Here is an 18963-nt window from a genome sequence, read left to right as displayed (position 1 = left end):
ACCAGACAGTAAGCACAGCCTGCACACAAGAATTAGCGATTGGACCACTGACTACATACTTTAAGTCAAAACAAACATCAGCTTTTATAATCTAACATTATTTAAATGGAAGTGGCTCTTCTTTACTTCCAAGCTTAAAGAAAGGTCATGCAGATGTGCATATTATCTCCTAACCTGGTCCCATCAGCCCCTTCTTCCTCCCACCCCAAAAAAATTCAGGTTTTCGAAGACAGTCAGAAAGAGGCAATGTGCTTAACCCCCTGATAATGGTTAGATCATCTTTAATTCTAGCACCTGAAGTTATACAAGGGTTTGCTTAATAATCAAGTTTCAGAGAACTGTTGGACACATTCAGTAAGGTGACAACTGTGCAATACCACTCAGTATTTCAATATCAGGGACCATACTCTTGAATTGTTTAAACACAATCCACAGAACGCGAACAACCATCCACAGTTTAACTAAACAATCAGTTAAAAGTCTTACAGTTTAATAATTCACATAATGGTCAGTCTTTAGTAAGGGATACTGAAACTCATTAAAACACAACACTAGATTTTATTCTATGGGTGTGTTGGGCAGGCACATAATTGGCCATTCTTGGGTATAACCGAAGAGTAAGGAGAAGTTTACCACAGTTTGGCAAATCCCACATTTTGTCAGTTAAAAGTGAACTGTGAGAATTAAATACTCATCTTTACATATACACAAGTTATGCTGTGAAAGCATATTTGCTTACAAACATATAAAAATACTTGTTAACTAGTTTGATAAGAAAATAATGTATAAAAGTATATAGCAAAAACATTTAATCATCTCTGACAATGGAAAGATCAAATTCATTTTTATATCACATGAAACAAAAACAGCTACAATTTTAGTTTTCCTTAATCCCTTACCCAGAAATACAAAGGAAGACACAATTTGTTTCCAAACAAATGATGTGAAATTTCTCAATAAGCTGAAATGCCTCAATCCAGAATGAGCTCAGGTATTTGGCCATATCCTAATAGTAGTAGTAATCATCCTGTAGCTGTTCTGGATTCACAAAATAAATACAGTAGACTGTTTTGGCCACTGAAATAAAACTGCAGCATAAATGAGAGATGAAAATTTTTGCTGACAATGAAATTCAGTGTAGGTTTCTTAAGGCTAGCTGAATACTCAAGTCTAATTTAACTGAGGGCAAAAAAAGCCAATCCACCCCTTTTTTAAAAAGTATTCTCTATACTTCAATATAGGTCTTTGTAATAGCTAATGAAATGTCAGAAGTAAAAATAAATTAATTCACAAGAGAACTTATGCATGACTTCAACACCTTGTCCTACACGGTTTTGTTTCATCTCCTTTGCGAATAAAACTCCACAAGGTGCAAGCTCTTAAGGGAGAGAAGGAAGGAACTGTGGTATTAAAGAAGCAGCCTTAGTGTTTTGTTTTGAAGTCTGCCCCAGGATGACCGAGTCTTCTTCAAGAACTATTCTGCCAGCTTCTTGGACTAAGGCTATTCTGGTGACCACTTTTAGGACATGCACATATAAGGCTAGACCAATACCAGAAGTGATGTAAAATGATGGAAAGCAAAAAAAAAAAACAATCTGGCAGTTGATAGCTTGGTTCTTGGGATTCTCAGAAAATAACACAATGGCAGCCTTTCTTGTCTTTTTCTTTCCGTGTTGGCTCTGGTGAAGGAGGGCACTCTTGTTCTTGAAATTTCCTGGAAATAGATATTTCAAATTAAACTCACAGAATCATTTTCTGCTAAATTAAATTAAATACTGTATTTAAAGTTACGGTTTCTACATTTTCATAGAGGATGGACTTACTTTTGACAGTCAAACTACTGATTAAATGAGTGATATTTTTGGGGGGTTGCCTTTTTCTTTTTTTTAAGAAACACGATTTTTTGCAGAAGGCAGACTTAGTTTATCAGGCTTACTTACTAGGTGATCAATAAAACCTGAGAGATTAAGGTGAATAAATTCTCTTTCAAATACATATTACATATGTGTAAACACTTTTCCTAATACACAGGAATATTTTATAATGGAGAGCATCGGTCAAAGTTTTATAGGTAACAGCAGGCAGAATTTTCCCAGCGATTTCCCACTACATTTCAATACATTTGCTGTAGCTACACATTAATGTAGGGATATTAATTATCTGGTCTCAAGTTATCATACCTTATAACTCTGACAAGTTCATGAAAAGCTTGGTCTACATTCAATCTGATTTTTGCTGAGGCTTCCATGTATGTTACTTTAAGTTGCCGTGCTAGCTGCTGACCCTCCTCTTGTGTCACCTGTAACAGACGTGGATCATAAGTTCAAGGATCATAAGTTCAAGGCTTCCGCAGGCACATTCATATCAGCAGACACTGCACATACATGTTAAGGATCTGCTTCCCTCAAATAATAATGCTTATTTGGCCACAGAATAGCTTCCACACTGTCCACATTATACAACTGGGAAACAAATCTCTTTCAAATTTCAAATACATCTTTGCAAATGCAAGTGAAGACTTTTTTTAAAAGGTTTCTGCAATAGGCAAAGACTGACCCTTCAAGGAATTTCCCCTCACTCTAGCTGCAGCTGCCTTGTCTTCACTTCAGTTCTAAGTAACAAGACCAAGTTTTCCTTCACAGGCAGGCAAGAGTCCCTCACACCCCCTCAAAGCAAGTGCTTCAATCAACATCTGCTGGTTTATTAACACTACTGTGAATATGATTGCTAAATCACCTTCTCCCTGTCCCAGCTAAATCTAGAGGTGGGAAAAAAAAAAAATCAGATGACTATTTTTAAAACAAGAACTGATGTTTAATCTTCTGAATCTTTATAAAAGTCACTAAAAAACCATATCTTTATGACAGCAAAATATTAATACAGACAGTTTTACACGTAGTTTAAATTACAAGAGATCTAAAAATTTATGAAGCCTTCAGGCTATCTGGAAATATTAAAGCAACACTGTCTACCTCTTGACTCCTTGAGACAACAGAGGAAAGGGAGATGAAGAGAAAATAACGTGTCCTAAAGAGTTGGTATAAAATGTGAAGTGATGAAGCAGAAGGAAGGAAGCTAGTGGACCATTATAGGAAGGAGGACTAAGCCAGTCACAATGCAAAACTGAAAGAGATCACTGCATATTTTTGGATGAAGTAGAAAGCAGGGAGGTTGGACAACGGAAGGTTACCCTGAGCAGTGCGAGGCACGCAAGGCTTCAACGGGAAGGTCACCCACAGGGCTGGGAGGAAAGGGCAACTTTCAGTGACAAAAGGAAGTGCAACAGACCTTGCCAAGACAATGGCTAGTGGAAGAAACGTCAGAGATTATACTGCTTTCACAGAAAAATGTTCAACCAGCATGTAGAGGACTGATTTGATGAGAAGAAAAAAATGAGGGTTTATTTTTAATTTAGTTTGGAAAAGGCCCTCAGATAATCACTTAGATTAAGAAGCTACACAGAAATGGAAATAGATAGGAACGGTAAAGCATCATGGGCAGCATTCACCACAGTGCAAAATACAGAAGTACTTTCTAGCTTGCAAAATACTTTCCGAACAACTACACACAGTTGGAGAACCTTTATGCAATGGCATCTCAACAGGTTTGATTCCTCTGTCCTTAGCACCTACGCTGGTACTACATTCACACATTCAGTGCTGAATTGAGAGCTGCTCCCACTAAATCCTCCTGAAGCTCTACAAGGAGCCCCCAGCCCCTTGTGCCATTAGCTGGAGTAACTCAGGATGCATCTGCTGATCTCAAAACACTCTCGGAAGCTCTAAATTTATTTCGGTGTTATTGCCGTCAGATGAAGCCAAAAAACACCCTCAAAACCAAACCAACCCCAAGATCAACTACTGGAGATGCATTTTTAACTGCAGGGCACAAAGTGAGAATGACTGGGAACCTTCAGCCCTCCACTGCTGTCTGAAAACCGAGTGATACTCAAGACTTTTGCTCCACTAGCCAGAACAAATACACTTCCACCTTCTGCTCTGGCCCCAGATGTTGAAATACCCTTATTCCAAAGCTTATGAAGGCTGCACTTAGAAACATTGACAGCTGTTTTCTGGCACATCAATGACATTGCAGAATCCCCCAAAGTTTGCATCAGGGCTTCCAGAACCTTCTATGCATCTCTGCCTCACTCACCAGACAAAAGTAAGTTGAAGTATGGACATGGCAGTTTTTGCAAAACCACCCCCCTTTACTTTTCTTCATCCCTGCACAGTCTACTGTAGCCCCAGAAACTGAGACGCTAAAGTCTAATAAAAACAAGTAATTGGGAAGGAATGTATAGTCCTAAAGAGAAACTGAACCCAGTCTTTAAACAAATGTGGTTAATACTTTCTTCATTGTTGTATCTAAAGCACATTAGAGGTACAAGTCCAACACTGCAATGAAGTCAAGCTACACTTGCACAATATTCTGCATTTAAAGTATTATAGATGCAACATTAATGTCTTTATTGTATATACTAGAATATCTGTAATTGCTTAATTCCAAAATAATCTTTTTGTCAAACTTACAAGTATATTGCCAAGTAGCTCGTGGTCAATTTTAGTGACCTCAACATATAAAGTCAGTTTAAAAAAAATACTTGGTTTTGGGCACACTACAGAAGCATTTGCAGTGCCCAAGCTGTAAATTAGAGGCCACAACATGACAGTTTCATTTTCAAAGCTGAGGGAAATATAGTAAGTACAAACATAGAAAAACTTGAAAACAAAAATATGAATTTACATCTTCTTATTCTCCATTCTCAGGTACGGCAATCCTGTGCCATGACATGCTTTTCAGTAAGCGTGATGGGAGAGCTTATTAAACATCACGGGCAAAATAAAAACTAAATCTTTTTTCTTCAAAGAACACTATTTTATTTTGACAGGAATAAAGAGAAACACAGATTTTTCTGGTAGTAACTGCGCGTGTACGTACGCATGCGTTAGTTCTGCAGCAAAATTCTCTTGGTAAGCTCAAGGCTGAATATGAACGGGAATCACAATGCTTATCCTTTGTTATAGGATATTTTACTGTTTATTTTTGGGTATCATTCATTCACAGTGTTCAGATACTTGGTAAAAGTTTCTCAAATTAAACACCATTATAGAAGACAAAAGTGAGCAAGTCAAACATAGGAAAGCTTATTCCCCAACTCCCTAAGTTAACAGTCTTCTTACTGAAACAGTTTCCATCTTTGCAAGAATCCTGTGAATACATCTCATGGCCCTCCCTCTTCACTACTGTATCTGCCAATTGTCAAAAATACATTAGTTTCTGGAGTATCTATTCTTTCCTCCACCTAAAGCAGCTCAACAAGGCTGCCTAACCTAACACTACATCTGTATTTTGCCTGGACACTTACGCAAGACGAAGGGTCCTGCTGTACTCATATCAGCAGGTTAGCAGTTAAGTGTTTCCTCGAGTTTGAGAGGAATCCATTTCTACCTGCACAGAAACAGTGCCCATTCCTGCTGAGAGCTCCATCACTCCTGAAGAGTGCATCTTTCATCCTGATTTTCTGCCTCACCAGCCCACCTACAAGTGCTGCTTGGTCATGCTTACAGCAGGCTACCATAATGCTTTCCTCTAGGGGTAGTTCAGTATCCACTAACTCTACTTAGCCCACATTCTCATATAAAAGGTCATTTTGGTACACACAAACTGTGGTTATGAAGCACTGACACATATTCAAACAGACTGACTTGCTGTATTCAAATACTGCATCAGATGCCCGACTCCTAGTTATCTATAAAGCTCAAAATCAGGCAAGCCGCAGGAAAACCTGAAGGTACAATCCATCTGTGAGAACACAGGCATCACTGTATATGGCCATAAAATCTACCACCTCAAGAAGTTACTGTCACACTTCCATATAAGCTCACAACAGTTAAGAGGAAAGCCAAAATGAAATGTTAATGAATTATAGGCCACCACCTACAGGTCCCTGTACCCATCCACCCCCTGCAATAAGCCATCTTAGGCCAAGCTATTCGTGAAGCAGTGAGTCTGCAAATCCAACGTATTAACCACTTGTTTGCTAGCATCTAGGCTGATGCTGAACAAAGCACAAGGCTTCTTGCCTGGGATCAGCAGCTTTGCTCATCATCTGTCTATGCATAAACTGAAGTCACGAGGACCTCTCTGTAAAACCTTGCTTTAAAGGTATCTAGCAGCACAAATGATCTTAGCACTAGGTCATTGTATTAATTCAGTCAGGACGCAAAAGCAAAAACTAGCATTTAATGAAACCTAAGCACTTTCCTGTTGCGACTTGGATTTTCCTTGAAACCCTGCCATCTGGGGAATGATCAGACTTGACCCAGTTTAAGCTAGCAGTTATCTACAGAAAGTCATACATATCCTGCACTGACAAGTCTACTCTTCCGTCAGTAGTGGTTATTATTAAAACATCTGGTGCTCTACTGAATTGTCTTACTGTAGAAACATCCAGTGTTGTTTGAGTTGTACAGAATGAACCCATTTAAGAGAAAGACTGCTACACAACATTTACTTTAAGTAAAGAGCAATGAGAGATGACACTTCAATTTTAGTTTCACAGTCACCAATCTGTGACCGACTGAGGAATTTGGAAACACTGGTAACTTTATTCCTTATCATACAAAGGCATGCTAAACATTAATGCTCGTCTTCTAACAACTCATTTTTCTTTGTCAACCTCACCCATGGATATTGAGGACTTTGCCTCCCATACCACAAAGGAGACAAAATTACAAACTTCCTTTTTCACCTCTCATCTACCAAACACACCTGTGAGTTGACCTATAGTATATTACGGCCACTGAAATTTTAGACCACACCTTTAGTATGCCCCAACACTTCATCAAGATCACACTATCGTCTGTGTGCTTCTGCTGTACAACCCCAGCTCACGTGTTTCCTGAGAAACAGCTGCCACCACACAAGGATTACTGGTTACGCATCATTTGCTTCCAAATTTATGGTATCGTGTTCAACTACAAAACAGTTACTTGCATAAAGGTGTGGTCAGACCCTTGAGACAACCAAAATTTTCATACATGTTTAACTCGTCAGGGCGCCAGGAAGATTTGTGTGTTGATCCTATTGAGTATCGTCTGCTGATCAAAACACACACTAAATTACATTAACTTAGTTTTACACTCTCAGAGGTAGTATGTCTTCTCTATTTCACTGCTTGGCCTCCTGTCTTTCAGAAAAAGGCGGCAGATGCCCAGTACAACAAGGCTTCGCTCTAAAAACTCATACCCAGCTTCCTGAATTTCTAAAAACGATACTTAAATTCTGAAGCTGAAAAATGTACATTTGTGATTAAAGAAGTTGAGAGTAATACAACTTCTCATCGGTCTGCCAGGTAAGTAAAAGGACTGCAGCACGACACTCTAGCCTGGCCAGTCAGGTTCTTGGTGTAACTAAAGTGAGGCCTGACACACCAGCAGACTGAAAATACAAAAATGCAGACGACCAGCACTTCTCATGTTTTTGCCCACAAGTCACAGCCTGAGGACACCCTAAACTTCCCACTCACCCCAGCACCCCTAATCAAGGTGAGGGAGTACTCTCGCCTTTGCCCCTAGCCCTCCCATTGCAGCTGCCTGTGCAGCAAACCTGTAGCCAGAGCAGGATGGACAACCTTGCTTGTCAGGCTGAAGTTTCTCCATACTGGGGCAGACGTGGTGGCGGGAGTAGTTTCCAGCCAGATCAGCAAGCTGGTCCAACTCACTGACTGGATGCCTGCATCAAGAGTTCACGTGATGGAGCAGAAACAACCCTGCGGATGAAGCAGACCCTGGATGTATTTAACATCCAGCTGATAAGATCTAACTGCTTGCTACTGCCAAAAGGCGAGGTCTCACTTTCTTCCCCCCACCCCAACTCCTCCCTGCTCTGCTCCGACACACAGTCCCACCCCTTCCCTGCTTTGAGCACTGGCACATGGATCTTTCTGCAAGCTGATATAACTCACACAGGTCCCAGAAAGCCATTCCAGCTCATCTGTTTTTCTCCCCATCTAGAGAGATGATTCAACTCACAAAGTGCTTCAAGTGAGAGCTAGGGCCAGCAAAGGAAAGAGTGGGAACATGAAGTCTAGAGGGAGGGGAGCCTCTCCCTTCTGGGGACCGATTACATCAGCTCAGCAACCCCACACCGCTCCTTCAGACTGACTGAAGGCCAACCGAAACACACCATGTGACAGGGAAGAGTTAAGAACACATAAGTAGCTGTTTCAGCAAACCTAGAAGCGCTTTTTCAGCCACAGCTGTCTAAGCCCCAGCTTATGATGGAAGTCAAAATCCGCCAATTTGCATGTAAATTGTGTGAGTGATAGCACTGAGTTACGCTCATCAGCATCTAACCAACTAAGGCAATTAATATAGCCATAAAAAGAGAAAGGAGCTTCTAGGGACATATGTTTTTATTTGTGTTCAGATGTAAGCAGCAAAACTGCGAAGTTAAGCAGCTGTTTTCAAATGGCTTTGAGCCTGAATGTGTACCAGCCCATCATTATCTGAAAAAGCAGCTAGGAATTGGGGACGGAGGGACAAGCAGCAGAACAGGTGACAGGCACCTATTTCTTCCTTTAAGGGAGAAACGGATGCAGTGTAATCACATTAGGAGGGTGGAGAGAGAACAAAGTTCATAACTGTTTCTTGAAATAGATCCACAGGATTACCAATGACATCTGCAGGTATCGTCTGAGAACTGGGGCTGACAGCGATGATGTTATTTCCCTCCCAAAGCATCTGGATGTTTATCCTTCAGCAATTACAGTTTGCAGAACAGTTCTGTTTCACCTACGTGGTCTCCATGCCAACATTTGTGCATGAGATAAAGTACATTATGTTCCAGAACCTGCAAGGTTGAATTTGGGAATTTTGATGGGAGCATGATTGTAACTGAAAAGGGAAAGTTTCACTTCTGTTTCAGGGACAGGCTGATAGTTCTGTGCACATGTAAGTACACGAAGTTACTTATGATGAGTTTGTGAGCTACTTCTGTGAAAACTTCTTTCAAGACAGCATCTTTCAGCATAGGCTTTAACTTTGTCATGATCTTTCCACACAGGTTCTGGGGTAAAGAGGCTGTGACAATCAAGGGAGCATACTCAACAAGGACTTTTTTTGTACTGAAGGTTTTACATGGTATTCAAGAAACTCAACAACATACTAACCCACTAAACTCTTTAATGTTATGTGTTTTGAGCCTATTTTTTTCTTGCTCCAGCCACAGTTTTTTGACAGGGAAAAGATTTTATTTAGCAAAGAACAAAACTTATGTAAGCACTTGTGGACAGAAACTAAGTCATGTCCTAGTACACAAATCTGAGAATATCTTATTTTTTAAAGCTGTGTTTTCCTTGTGAAACTCTTTAAAATAATTACAGCAATTTCAGTAATATTTAGTTTGCACTCAGATAAAAAAAAATCAATCATGATTTTTACCAAGCTTTAAGTCATCTTCCTGTCTCAGGAGAAGATAGGAACTTCTGAAATAAGTTGCTGAAGAAGAATACAAGTTTGACACCTGTTCCTTTCCTACTGATGTAGTAAGATCATTTTCATTTCAGCTCAAATCAGTTTAATGAAAAATCAAGAGTAAATAGGGAAAACAAATTTAAAGCTCCTTCTTTAAGTCATTCTAAACTAAATCTTTTAAGCTTTCTTACAACTAGAGGTAAGGTTGAAACCTACCAGCTTCAAAACTTTAAAATTAAACTACATAAATATGGCATTAATTGTGCTGCTATACTTCTGACTTTTAAAAGCCAGCTAATGCAGAAGATGAGTGGCCAAATAGAAAACAGTGAATGGCTACTCATTTATACATAACAGCAATGAACAGTAAAGGCAACAGCACTGAAGTCTCAGGATCATTACAGCTAGTGCTGGAATGCACCCTGCTTGGCACAGCACGCTATGGTGAGTAACAGAATGGAGGAATTAGACACGTTCATGCCTGAGTAATCAAGTCATGACAGAAAGCTCTCAACTCTGTATGTGAATAGATTTGCTCTCAACATAACCCCACTAAGTCAGGCAGATGATGTGCTGCTTCTAAGACTCTTCAAGTACAGAAACTGAGTGTAGTTGTGTTTCTTGCACTGGAATTAATTGCCATGATATGATTTTTTTAAAAATTTGTTTCTCATTCACACTATTTCTGGGAGGAAAACTGAAGTTTCTAGAAGAAAGTGAACAGTAATTAACAACAAATGAATTACCTGTCTTTGGTGGTCCAGATCTGCTTTATTACCAACTAGAATCATAGGAAACTCATCACGATCCTTCACTCTAAGAATTTGTCGCTGAAACTTATAGATTTCTTCAAAACTGTAAAAGAATAATAAAAAGTAGAGCATCAGTATACTAATTCATAGGTTCTCAGGTTCTACAGAAGTTCAGAAATGATGAGTCACCTATCTGGACTGCCCTGCCATGCCACACAAGCAGACAGCTGCAGGCTCTCCACCAGAGTCCACTGCCACAGCATGACCTGTTAGAGAACCATTCAACACTCAAACTAAAAAAATCCTCAAGTTAGCAGTGTGCTATGCACTGGACTTAGGTGGGGCTGCAGGGTAAGCAAAACGCAGTGTTTTCATCTAGAGGGACCTGGACGCCAATGCATCGCAGAAAACCAAGCAACCACAGTCCATCCTACACATACTGACTTTGGAGTTCAGCTCTGGCAGAATATTCACCCTGATGATCAAGATTTCAGCTGGCAACTTCCGCAGCTACTTCTAGGAATTTTGGGGGAAGCCATGAAAGCTGGAAAATAGCAGGGCTAAATGATCAGAAAGCTTTCCAGTTACCAACTAAGTTATACCAGGTACTGATGCTGTTCAAGCAGTAAGGAATATTCCAGCAGTGCTTAAGGGAAGGTAAGCAAAGCAGAAAGCTCCTCCAAGGACAGTATATTAAACAAGCTAATTCTGGCCTAAACAAGGATTTTTGGAGGAAAAAAAAAAATAAATCACTGCTTTCAAGTAAAAAATGTTTAAGCTACATCACTACACAAGGAACTTCAGCACAGATGCTTGCAGACAATCACATATCCTTTGGGGCACAGACTTCCCAAGCACTGTATTTAATTCCAGGCATATAGTCTGAAGCCATTTACACTTAGATTTGCAAACTAAAATTTAAAAGCAAGATGATCATCAGTCAGAAAAAAAAAATTACATAGTCAGATATGACAATGCCAATCCACCTCACCCATATAAACCAATCATGAGAAGAAAGGTGAATTAGAAGGAAGGTGTGCCACTAAGCATAGCTGGACCTCCACTTAGATACGCTGTTTTAACACTCTGCTCAGAAATCTGTAGCAACTGGAAGACGAGAGTTGAAAGCTACCAACTAAGTCATCTAGATTTCTTTTTGCTTCAGAATTACTTTCCACCATTCAAGCAGGACAGACACCATTAGCAACTACTTCATTGACAGGCAAGGCAAGTCTTGAATCAAATTGGTATCAGAACAAAAATGAAAACTCTGCTCTTGAGAAGTCTTTGAAGGATTTCAGAGAACGATATGCAGGTTTAATGTTTCAAGACCTGCTTAAAATCAAGGCAGACCCTTAGCCAGAAGAGCAAACAAAACTTAAGATTTTTAGACAAAGCAAGAATGATGACTTCAAAAAATACCTACAGTCCTCTGCAGCAAAAATATTTATGTTAACAGAAGTGCTCAGTACATCTTAGATCCAGACCCAGATTTCTGACAGAAGTGTAAGAGTTTCTTCTGGACAGTACAACAAGATGAATTTAAACATTTAGCAGCATTCTTAAGTGTAAGATACAGATCCAATGGAAACATGCTCATGCTTCACAGAATATTTATTTTAATTCTTATTATAGACAGAGCTGTTAATAAGATCAGAAGTAATTTATTAGAGCCTAGATTGAATTGGTGGGGGTGGGTAATATCACTTTTTTTTTTGGTCCTTATTGCTCTTCTGTTGCAACACAAAACAAGTAGAAGGACAGATCCCTGAGCACTTCTCCTTTATTACTACATATCTGGCAAGCTCAATGGAGGAAAATTACAGTCAAAATATGAAGTGACTGTCTGTACGTACACGACAGTTTCCTACTCCATGATCAGGAGCTACCTGACCAAGCTCCGTGAGCTTCTAAAAAGATACATTTCATCTCAACTCTGTGGTCAATCAGTTATGCAGGTTCCAGTCAATTCTTGGGAGTAAGCAGAGTGAGCACTGCCTGCAAAAGAGTCCAGAGACACACCCTGAACTGGACACATGCGTTCAGAAATCCAGAGCCAGTCACTCAACGTTGATGAGCACATGGCAAGGGGATATTGCCAAGAACTGATCAGACATCATATTAGTTTAAATTTCTGTCACTTCCAGGAAACTAGTATTCTGGACTGTAAGGAAGTGCTTGAATAAAGTTGTCATTTTTTTGTTATGCTTTCAAGTCATCTATTGCAAGAGACAGACACTTTCAATAAGTAATTGATTTAAAATGGGTTTTCATCAGTGCTGAAAGAGCGTCACACCACAGAATCTAAGAGTGAACGTATACTTAATGTTTCTGCTTGAGATTATTTCACCAAAGGATAAACAGCAATTTAAGATTAATTACAACTCGTTTGTTTTAGTAACTTGACATCAGGCTTACCTTCCTCTATCAGTGACTGAGAAAACAAGCAGAAAACCCTCCCCTGTCCTCATGTACTGTTCACGCATGGCTCCAAATTCTTCTTGTCCTGCTGTATCCAGAACTGAACATAAGCAAAACATTGATTACTACAGTTCATGTTCTTAGAGTATAGACCAAGAAAAAAATCCTTCCTAACAGGATATTGTGAGAGTCTCTCCCATACATCGTAACTAAGGAGAAACCACTTTTCACAGATACTATTAGATTTTTGCTAAGATTCCCAACAAGTTCCCAGCAATTGCCCAGAGAAGCTGTGGCTGCCCCTCCCTGGCAGTGTTCAAGGCCAGGTTGGATGGGGCTTTGAGAAACCTGGTCTAGTGGAAGTTGTCTCTGCCCATGGCAGGGGAGTTGGAACTAAGTGGTCTTTAAGGTCCCTTCCAACCCAAATCATTCAATAATGCTATGATAAGTTCTTGGACTGACCGAACAATTCAAGACCTACCAAACTAACTGAACAACGAAGTTTGGTGGACTTTGCTAATTCACGACCAGCTGAAACAGCTGGAAAATGCTTAGAGAAACTTGGGGATGGCGGTTGGGAGGGTTGCTGGTGTGTCTTTAAATAAATCACTGACAAGGGATAACCGAAACTTTTAAAGCAAGCATGTATATTGCACTTGGGAGAGGCAGCACACAACAGGCAACCCATGTGTTTTTCACTCCACCATGTCACCCAGGTGACTGCCAGGAGTTACATAAATTCTACAAGTTCTGTAGGCACTAGGGCTTCAGGAATAATTCTTAAAAAAAACACATTGAATTTACTTTAAAGAGAGACACTTACACATAGATAAGGTATAAGCACTTCAAATCCTGGGTATCTCATTAATAAAACAAAGGTAGGTAGCTTTTATCAGCCGCACACTTACATAAAAACCTCATGCTGGGCAGCTGTTTACCTGCCTGGCAGTTCAGGCATACAGATGGAACCCAGGCACCAACAGCTACAGGCTGGCAGTACCCCGCTTCAGCTAGGCTACTTACTGTCCAAGCGCGCGGCTCTCTCATCTATCACACATTGCTTGGTGTAGGAGTCTTCAATCGTCGGATCATAATCCGTAACAAAATAGGACTGCAGAAAATAAAACAAGTTTGTAAGGCAAGGACATACAGGACACTCTGAGTAAGATGATAAAAACACATGCTTGACAGCTTAGGGAAGGTGAGCAGGTTTTACCTGTGTACAAACATTTGCCACTTTATCCAATAAGACAGCAAGTAATGGCTTTCCTATTCTTTGTAAATGCTTGTAAATTGTAGAAATTACTAGCAGAGTCACTGAATTTACTGGATACCTACAGAATTTCTAGCATTTTCCAGAGATTCCTGGTAACTCCTAGAATTTCCCAGTAGGAATTCCTAGAAACTTTTAGTTTTAGTGGCTTTTAAGGTCTCTAGTAACTGCTAAGTTTCTCTGAACTTCTGGTAGCATTTAGAAGTTTTTTGGAATTCTCAAAAGTTTCCAGGATTTCCTCCCCTGCTCCCAGAGCCAGTCATTTCTAGGAAGTGCCAGGATTTTCCCAGCTATTTCTAGAATTCTGTAGCAGTTTGTTATTAATAACTATTTCTAGTAAGAGCTCCATGTAGCACAAGTGGCACTTAGTTTGTAAACTGAATAAAGTTTAGTGGATCATCCTTGTTCCCAGGATTTCTCTCCTGATTTTAATGACTTTAAGCACACACATCCTCCAAAAAGAATGCGCCTGAAAACAGAATAAGTCATGAAACGCCTGTGTCACCCATTACCTAAACGCAAGGCTCCACAAGATACTGTCAGTTGGTTACTTATCACCCAAGCTGCAGAGCAAAGCACATTCTGGCACATCTTTCTAGAGACTGGGTGACCTGGTATTGAACACTGGGGTAACAATACTATCTGAAGACGACAAGTTTAGATTTCAAATGATGAATTTCCAGCTTGCATGCAGCCATAGCAAAGTTATCTTCACCCAAAACCAAAGCACACTGACATAACAAATCTGAACTCTGATCAAATTCCTCCCCCTCTGTGCTCAATGCAGCAGGCACTGGGGATGGGTACTACCCTGACTGTCCAGAAATCAAGTCGGGCATGCATGCACCCAGACAAATGCCACCGTAACTAAAGGAGTACTACCTGCGTATGTTATTCAGTTCTGTAAGGAAATAGGAATGCTTTAAAAATACACACTGGCTCCTAGGAATAGGAAACAAAAAAAAAAGGGGGGGGAAGGGCAGGGGGGGCTGTTCTTGCATTGAGAAGATATCACCAAAACCAGGGTGCACCTCCTTATTCATGGCCAAAATTAATAGTTCACACTGAAGCGTTTTTCCCATCACACAAATTCAAAGATACCAACAAGATACCTCTCTGTTCCTCTAAACTTACCGAAGTCAAGTTAACAGATGTCGTGGTAGTGAAAACAAAAAAAAAAAAAAAAAAAAAAAGAAAAAAACAAAGAAATAACTGAAGTTACAGCACTAGCCCACCAGCCTTCTCCAGACACATCCCTGTCAGTGCAGAACACAGTTAACTCTATTCTTGCAGATACCATTTTACTAATGTGCTGTATTTGTTCTTGTCCAGTTTCAAAACGGAGTTGCCCACGAGGGCTGGCTGCACCCAGCTGACTCCCACCACTTGGGCATGTCTGCGCTGGGTTTCTGGTTCAACAGCGTGGACATGGGATTCCCAGCACAGCTCACCAATTGAGCTGCACCTCCCTTATTGGGAGGAACACATCACGAGTCACAACACTCTTTACCAGCTGTGTATACTATAGATAACCTATGCTCGTATACCACCGCCTCACCATCACGCAGTTGGCTACAGGAAGAGTACGTACAGGTTGCTGCTGATCTATTAATTTACATCTGCCACCACACTGGAAAACTGCTGACCCCTAGAGCCAAGACACCAAACAGCTCTGCACATCTCCTTTGCATGTTAAGTAGACATCAGTGAACTGGCCTCTCAGGATACACCCACGCAGCAGTCTCAGTTGCTCTGCTTCAGCGGCACCACTATGTAACCAGCTACCTTTAGGTAGCAATATTAAAACAGCCACGTTCCTCTCTGAGAAGGCTAAAATCCTAGCAACCTGTCCCACCAGGGATAACTGAGACATATGAGACGCCATAATTCATTCACTCCTTTCTCAGTGTTTCATATAAATCAAGTTGCTTATTTCTGGGTAAGAAGTGGTTTCTGCCTTGTTTAGAACATTCACCCAGGCTAAGCACACCAAACACCCTCCCAACCCCTCCCAAACGAAAAAAAAACCACCAACAAAACAAAACAACAAAACAAAAAACCCAACACCCCACCCCCATTTCAAACCATCCAACAGGCATGGGGTCCTAAATGGAGCACACAAGCAAACTTCACGTTTTCCAGCAGCAGACTGCCTAATTGCAGACAGCAGAACATCTCACCACAGAACAAACCCCCAGAGGATGCTGATCCAACTACAAGTTGTCCCTTTACCTTGCTTCTCTGAAGATTTTAAGAGGAAATAACACAGCCTTCAGAACTGTTCTTGTCTTTTCTTTCGCCTGTATCCATGACTTAAAAAGTGCTATCCAGGAGCTTAAGAACAGACTTTGAGGAATGAATTTATTCATAAACTATAAATTGCGTCTCAAGCCTCCTGAGGCCTTTAACAATCTTTGAAAAATGGAAGAGAAATTCACTTAGTGAACATACAAACATGTAAATAAAATCATTTACAAAATCTGACTTTAGAAGGGATGATCACAAGGAAGGGAATTCAAGTCCTATGTTTCATTAAGGAAACAGGAAGTCATATCTATATAAAAAAAAAATTATGTGACCAAAACATGGTGTCACTGTCAGCATATCTAGAAATTCAGGGTTCTGATTTGGGAGATAAAGCACGCACTCTGAAGTTACTACCTATCCCTCTCCAGCTTCAACTTTCATTTCTCTGTCCTGCAGAACTCAAAGTTACTTCCATAAATTGGTCAAGTATGCCAAGTTTTAAATACGATTGAAATAAATTGATTCCAAATTGCCCCTTTTGTTAATCAGTATTAGTAGACCATCTAAAGCAGCAAGTTTATATCCAACAAGGGCAGTATTTTTCACTAGAGAGGTCAGAAAAGGAAAACCATAATAATCTCAGAAAGATTCTTCTTATTTTCCTTATTATCTGTCCAAGGGCCAAGAACTGCAGCACGTTCTGCAATCTCCAGGGCATTTCTCAGATTCCCTCCACCCTTTTTGGTTTGTATTTTGTTTGGTTTTAAGAGAAAGGAAACTACACACAAAATGAGAGTGCCAGACTAGGTACAGAGACATGGAACACTGTTCCTTCCTCAAAAAAGGGAACAAGACTAAGTTGCCCTGATGCAGCATCAGTCACACCTCAAATTCAGAATGAGCAGATGCCAGAGCTCCCCCATTTAACAAGCCTCTTACGAGCAATTTCTTCCCTCCCATGGAGCTGCACTGCCCAATCTGCTGTCGCAGCCACTACAGGAGAGGTTTGCAAGGCAACTGGTGTTGTGGTTTACCTCCAGGCACTGGACAAAACTGATGTGCCTGAAATAGCTGCTGGTTTTGAAAGAGTCTTCCCAAATTGCACTGGGATTATTTGCCACGGGGAGCACAGCAACCACAGCTTACAGGCCTTACTCAGTCAGGGCTGATTTACACAAATTAGATGTAGCAGATGCAGTACTTGCCAGTCTGAGCAGAAATGGACCTTGCTGCCGCTGTACAGACAGCGTTTAAAGAATTAAGGGATGGCTGAGCATATCCTGAAACATCCCATGAGGCTAGACCTTTACTTCTGAATGCCGTCCTGCAACAGGGGCAAGGTGCCTGCAGCAAGCCCAAGACCACACAACCTTTGCAGAGGTTAAGGAGTTTGTGGCAGAACTGTTTAAAAGACTAACAGGAGTGCAATTCCAGCAGATGCAAACCACTGCCACCCTACTGGTTTTAAACTGACACCGAGCCCAGACAAATTAGAGAGGCACGCGCACACCACAGTGGTTGAATACCCCAGCCTGCCTACTGCTGTCTCCTTGATGAAGGCTCTATGTGCAAGTCCTAACACTTCAAAGCGGTTGCCCTGCTAAGCTACAAAGATACCAGAAAGCTACAGCATGTGCCTGGGATGCCAGCTGGTACAAAACACACTGGACCACTCTCCAGGGTGACCTATTACAGACCAGGTTGTCAAATCTGCTCTTCTAGGGGCAGTTGCGTTTCTGTGACGAATCAGAGGAGCTAAGTCTCATTCAGCCACTTCCACTGCAGTTGGCCACTGCCTGCAGGAAATAATTAGAAGAAACTAAGTTTCTCCTACGAAGACAGTTACTTGCACATGCTCTTCTGCAACACCACTCCCTTAACTACTAGTGAAATCAAGGCTCTTTCCACCCACCTCCTAGAAGGAAAATGGGGAGCCGAGCCTGGTAGCCTCATCAACCATTCAATTTACACAAAACATTATGCAACAAGTTTTCTAGGTTTCCTCTTTCTAAGACTGCTGAGGCAATCCAGTCCAGAGATGGGAAGGCCTGCCAAGGACGCAAGCTCTTCTACAGAGGGGAAAAAAAAAAGAAACAACCCAACAACAAAAATCCCCACGCTGCCTACACCACCAAAATCCCTTCCTATACGTAAACTTGTCATCTCAAAAATGTATTTCAAACATAATCTCCTGACCTTCGCAGGAGTTTCCACTTGCAGTGCTCAGGAACGATGACGCTACTATACCGAACACTGCTCTAGCAGTCTTTCTCCATTTAAGGTAACAGTAATCCCTAATTCATTGTTTCAATCACTCAAGTCTTTTGGCAAGGAGAACGTGTGAAAACCCGCTTCTAGTTTATCATCTTCCCCCTCTGTTATTCTGCCTTTAATATACGTAAGAGAATTCCTCCATTAGCTGGACTTGCTTACAAGCTCAGGAGTCTTGCTCCATAAATTAATAAAATCAACTAAGCAGACATCTTACATGGAAAGATGGAGAACTCCAGTGCAGTTTCACAGCTCTTACACAGCTTTTCTTATTCACTCTTTGTAAGGCCAGCAACAGTCCACAAGCTGAAAAGCCACTGAATTACTTTCTTTTGCACCAACATTTGTTTTAAGGCAAGAGAGAAGTCAGACACTATCAACAGGGAGCTGCTACAAGCTGCAGTCCAGAGGCTGGCTGCAGAACGCACTTCCTTTTATCTTCACTCAAAGTTTGAGGGATGTGCACCAACGGCAACCCAGCACAGTGAAAGCACACCACTGTAAGTTGAAGGAGTGGTAC

The 18963-nt window shown here is 40.8% G+C and overlaps 1 protein-coding gene across 1 annotated transcript in view; it reads right to left on the bottom strand.

The window, feature by feature from the left end:
• Window positions 1-1542: 1542 nt before the first annotated feature.
• The window catches only part of RRAS2 (RAS related 2), a 44167-nt gene continuing 26746 nt past the window's right edge, over window positions 1543-18963 (bottom strand). Inside the window, exons 2-6 of the mRNA XM_086471949.1 lie at window positions 13676-13763; window positions 12650-12752; window positions 10226-10334; window positions 2181-2299; window positions 1543-1714 (exon numbers count right to left, since the gene is read on the bottom strand). Of these exons, the coding sequence (XP_086328075.1) occupies window positions 1627-1714; window positions 2181-2299; window positions 10226-10334; window positions 12650-12752; window positions 13676-13763 (507 nt within the window). The 3' untranslated portion in view covers window positions 1543-1626. The remainder of the gene's footprint in view (window positions 1715-2180; window positions 2300-10225; window positions 10335-12649; window positions 12753-13675; window positions 13764-18963) is intronic.

Source organism: Leptosomus discolor, chromosome 12, assembly GCF_034619465.1.
Source record: "Leptosomus discolor isolate bLepDis1 chromosome 12, bLepDis1.hap2, whole genome shotgun sequence".
Taxonomy (NCBI): Eukaryota; Metazoa; Chordata; class Aves; order Leptosomiformes; family Leptosomidae; genus Leptosomus; species Leptosomus discolor.
Note: the sequence above shows the minus strand (reverse complement) of the source record. Positions and strands in the feature narration are given on the sequence as shown.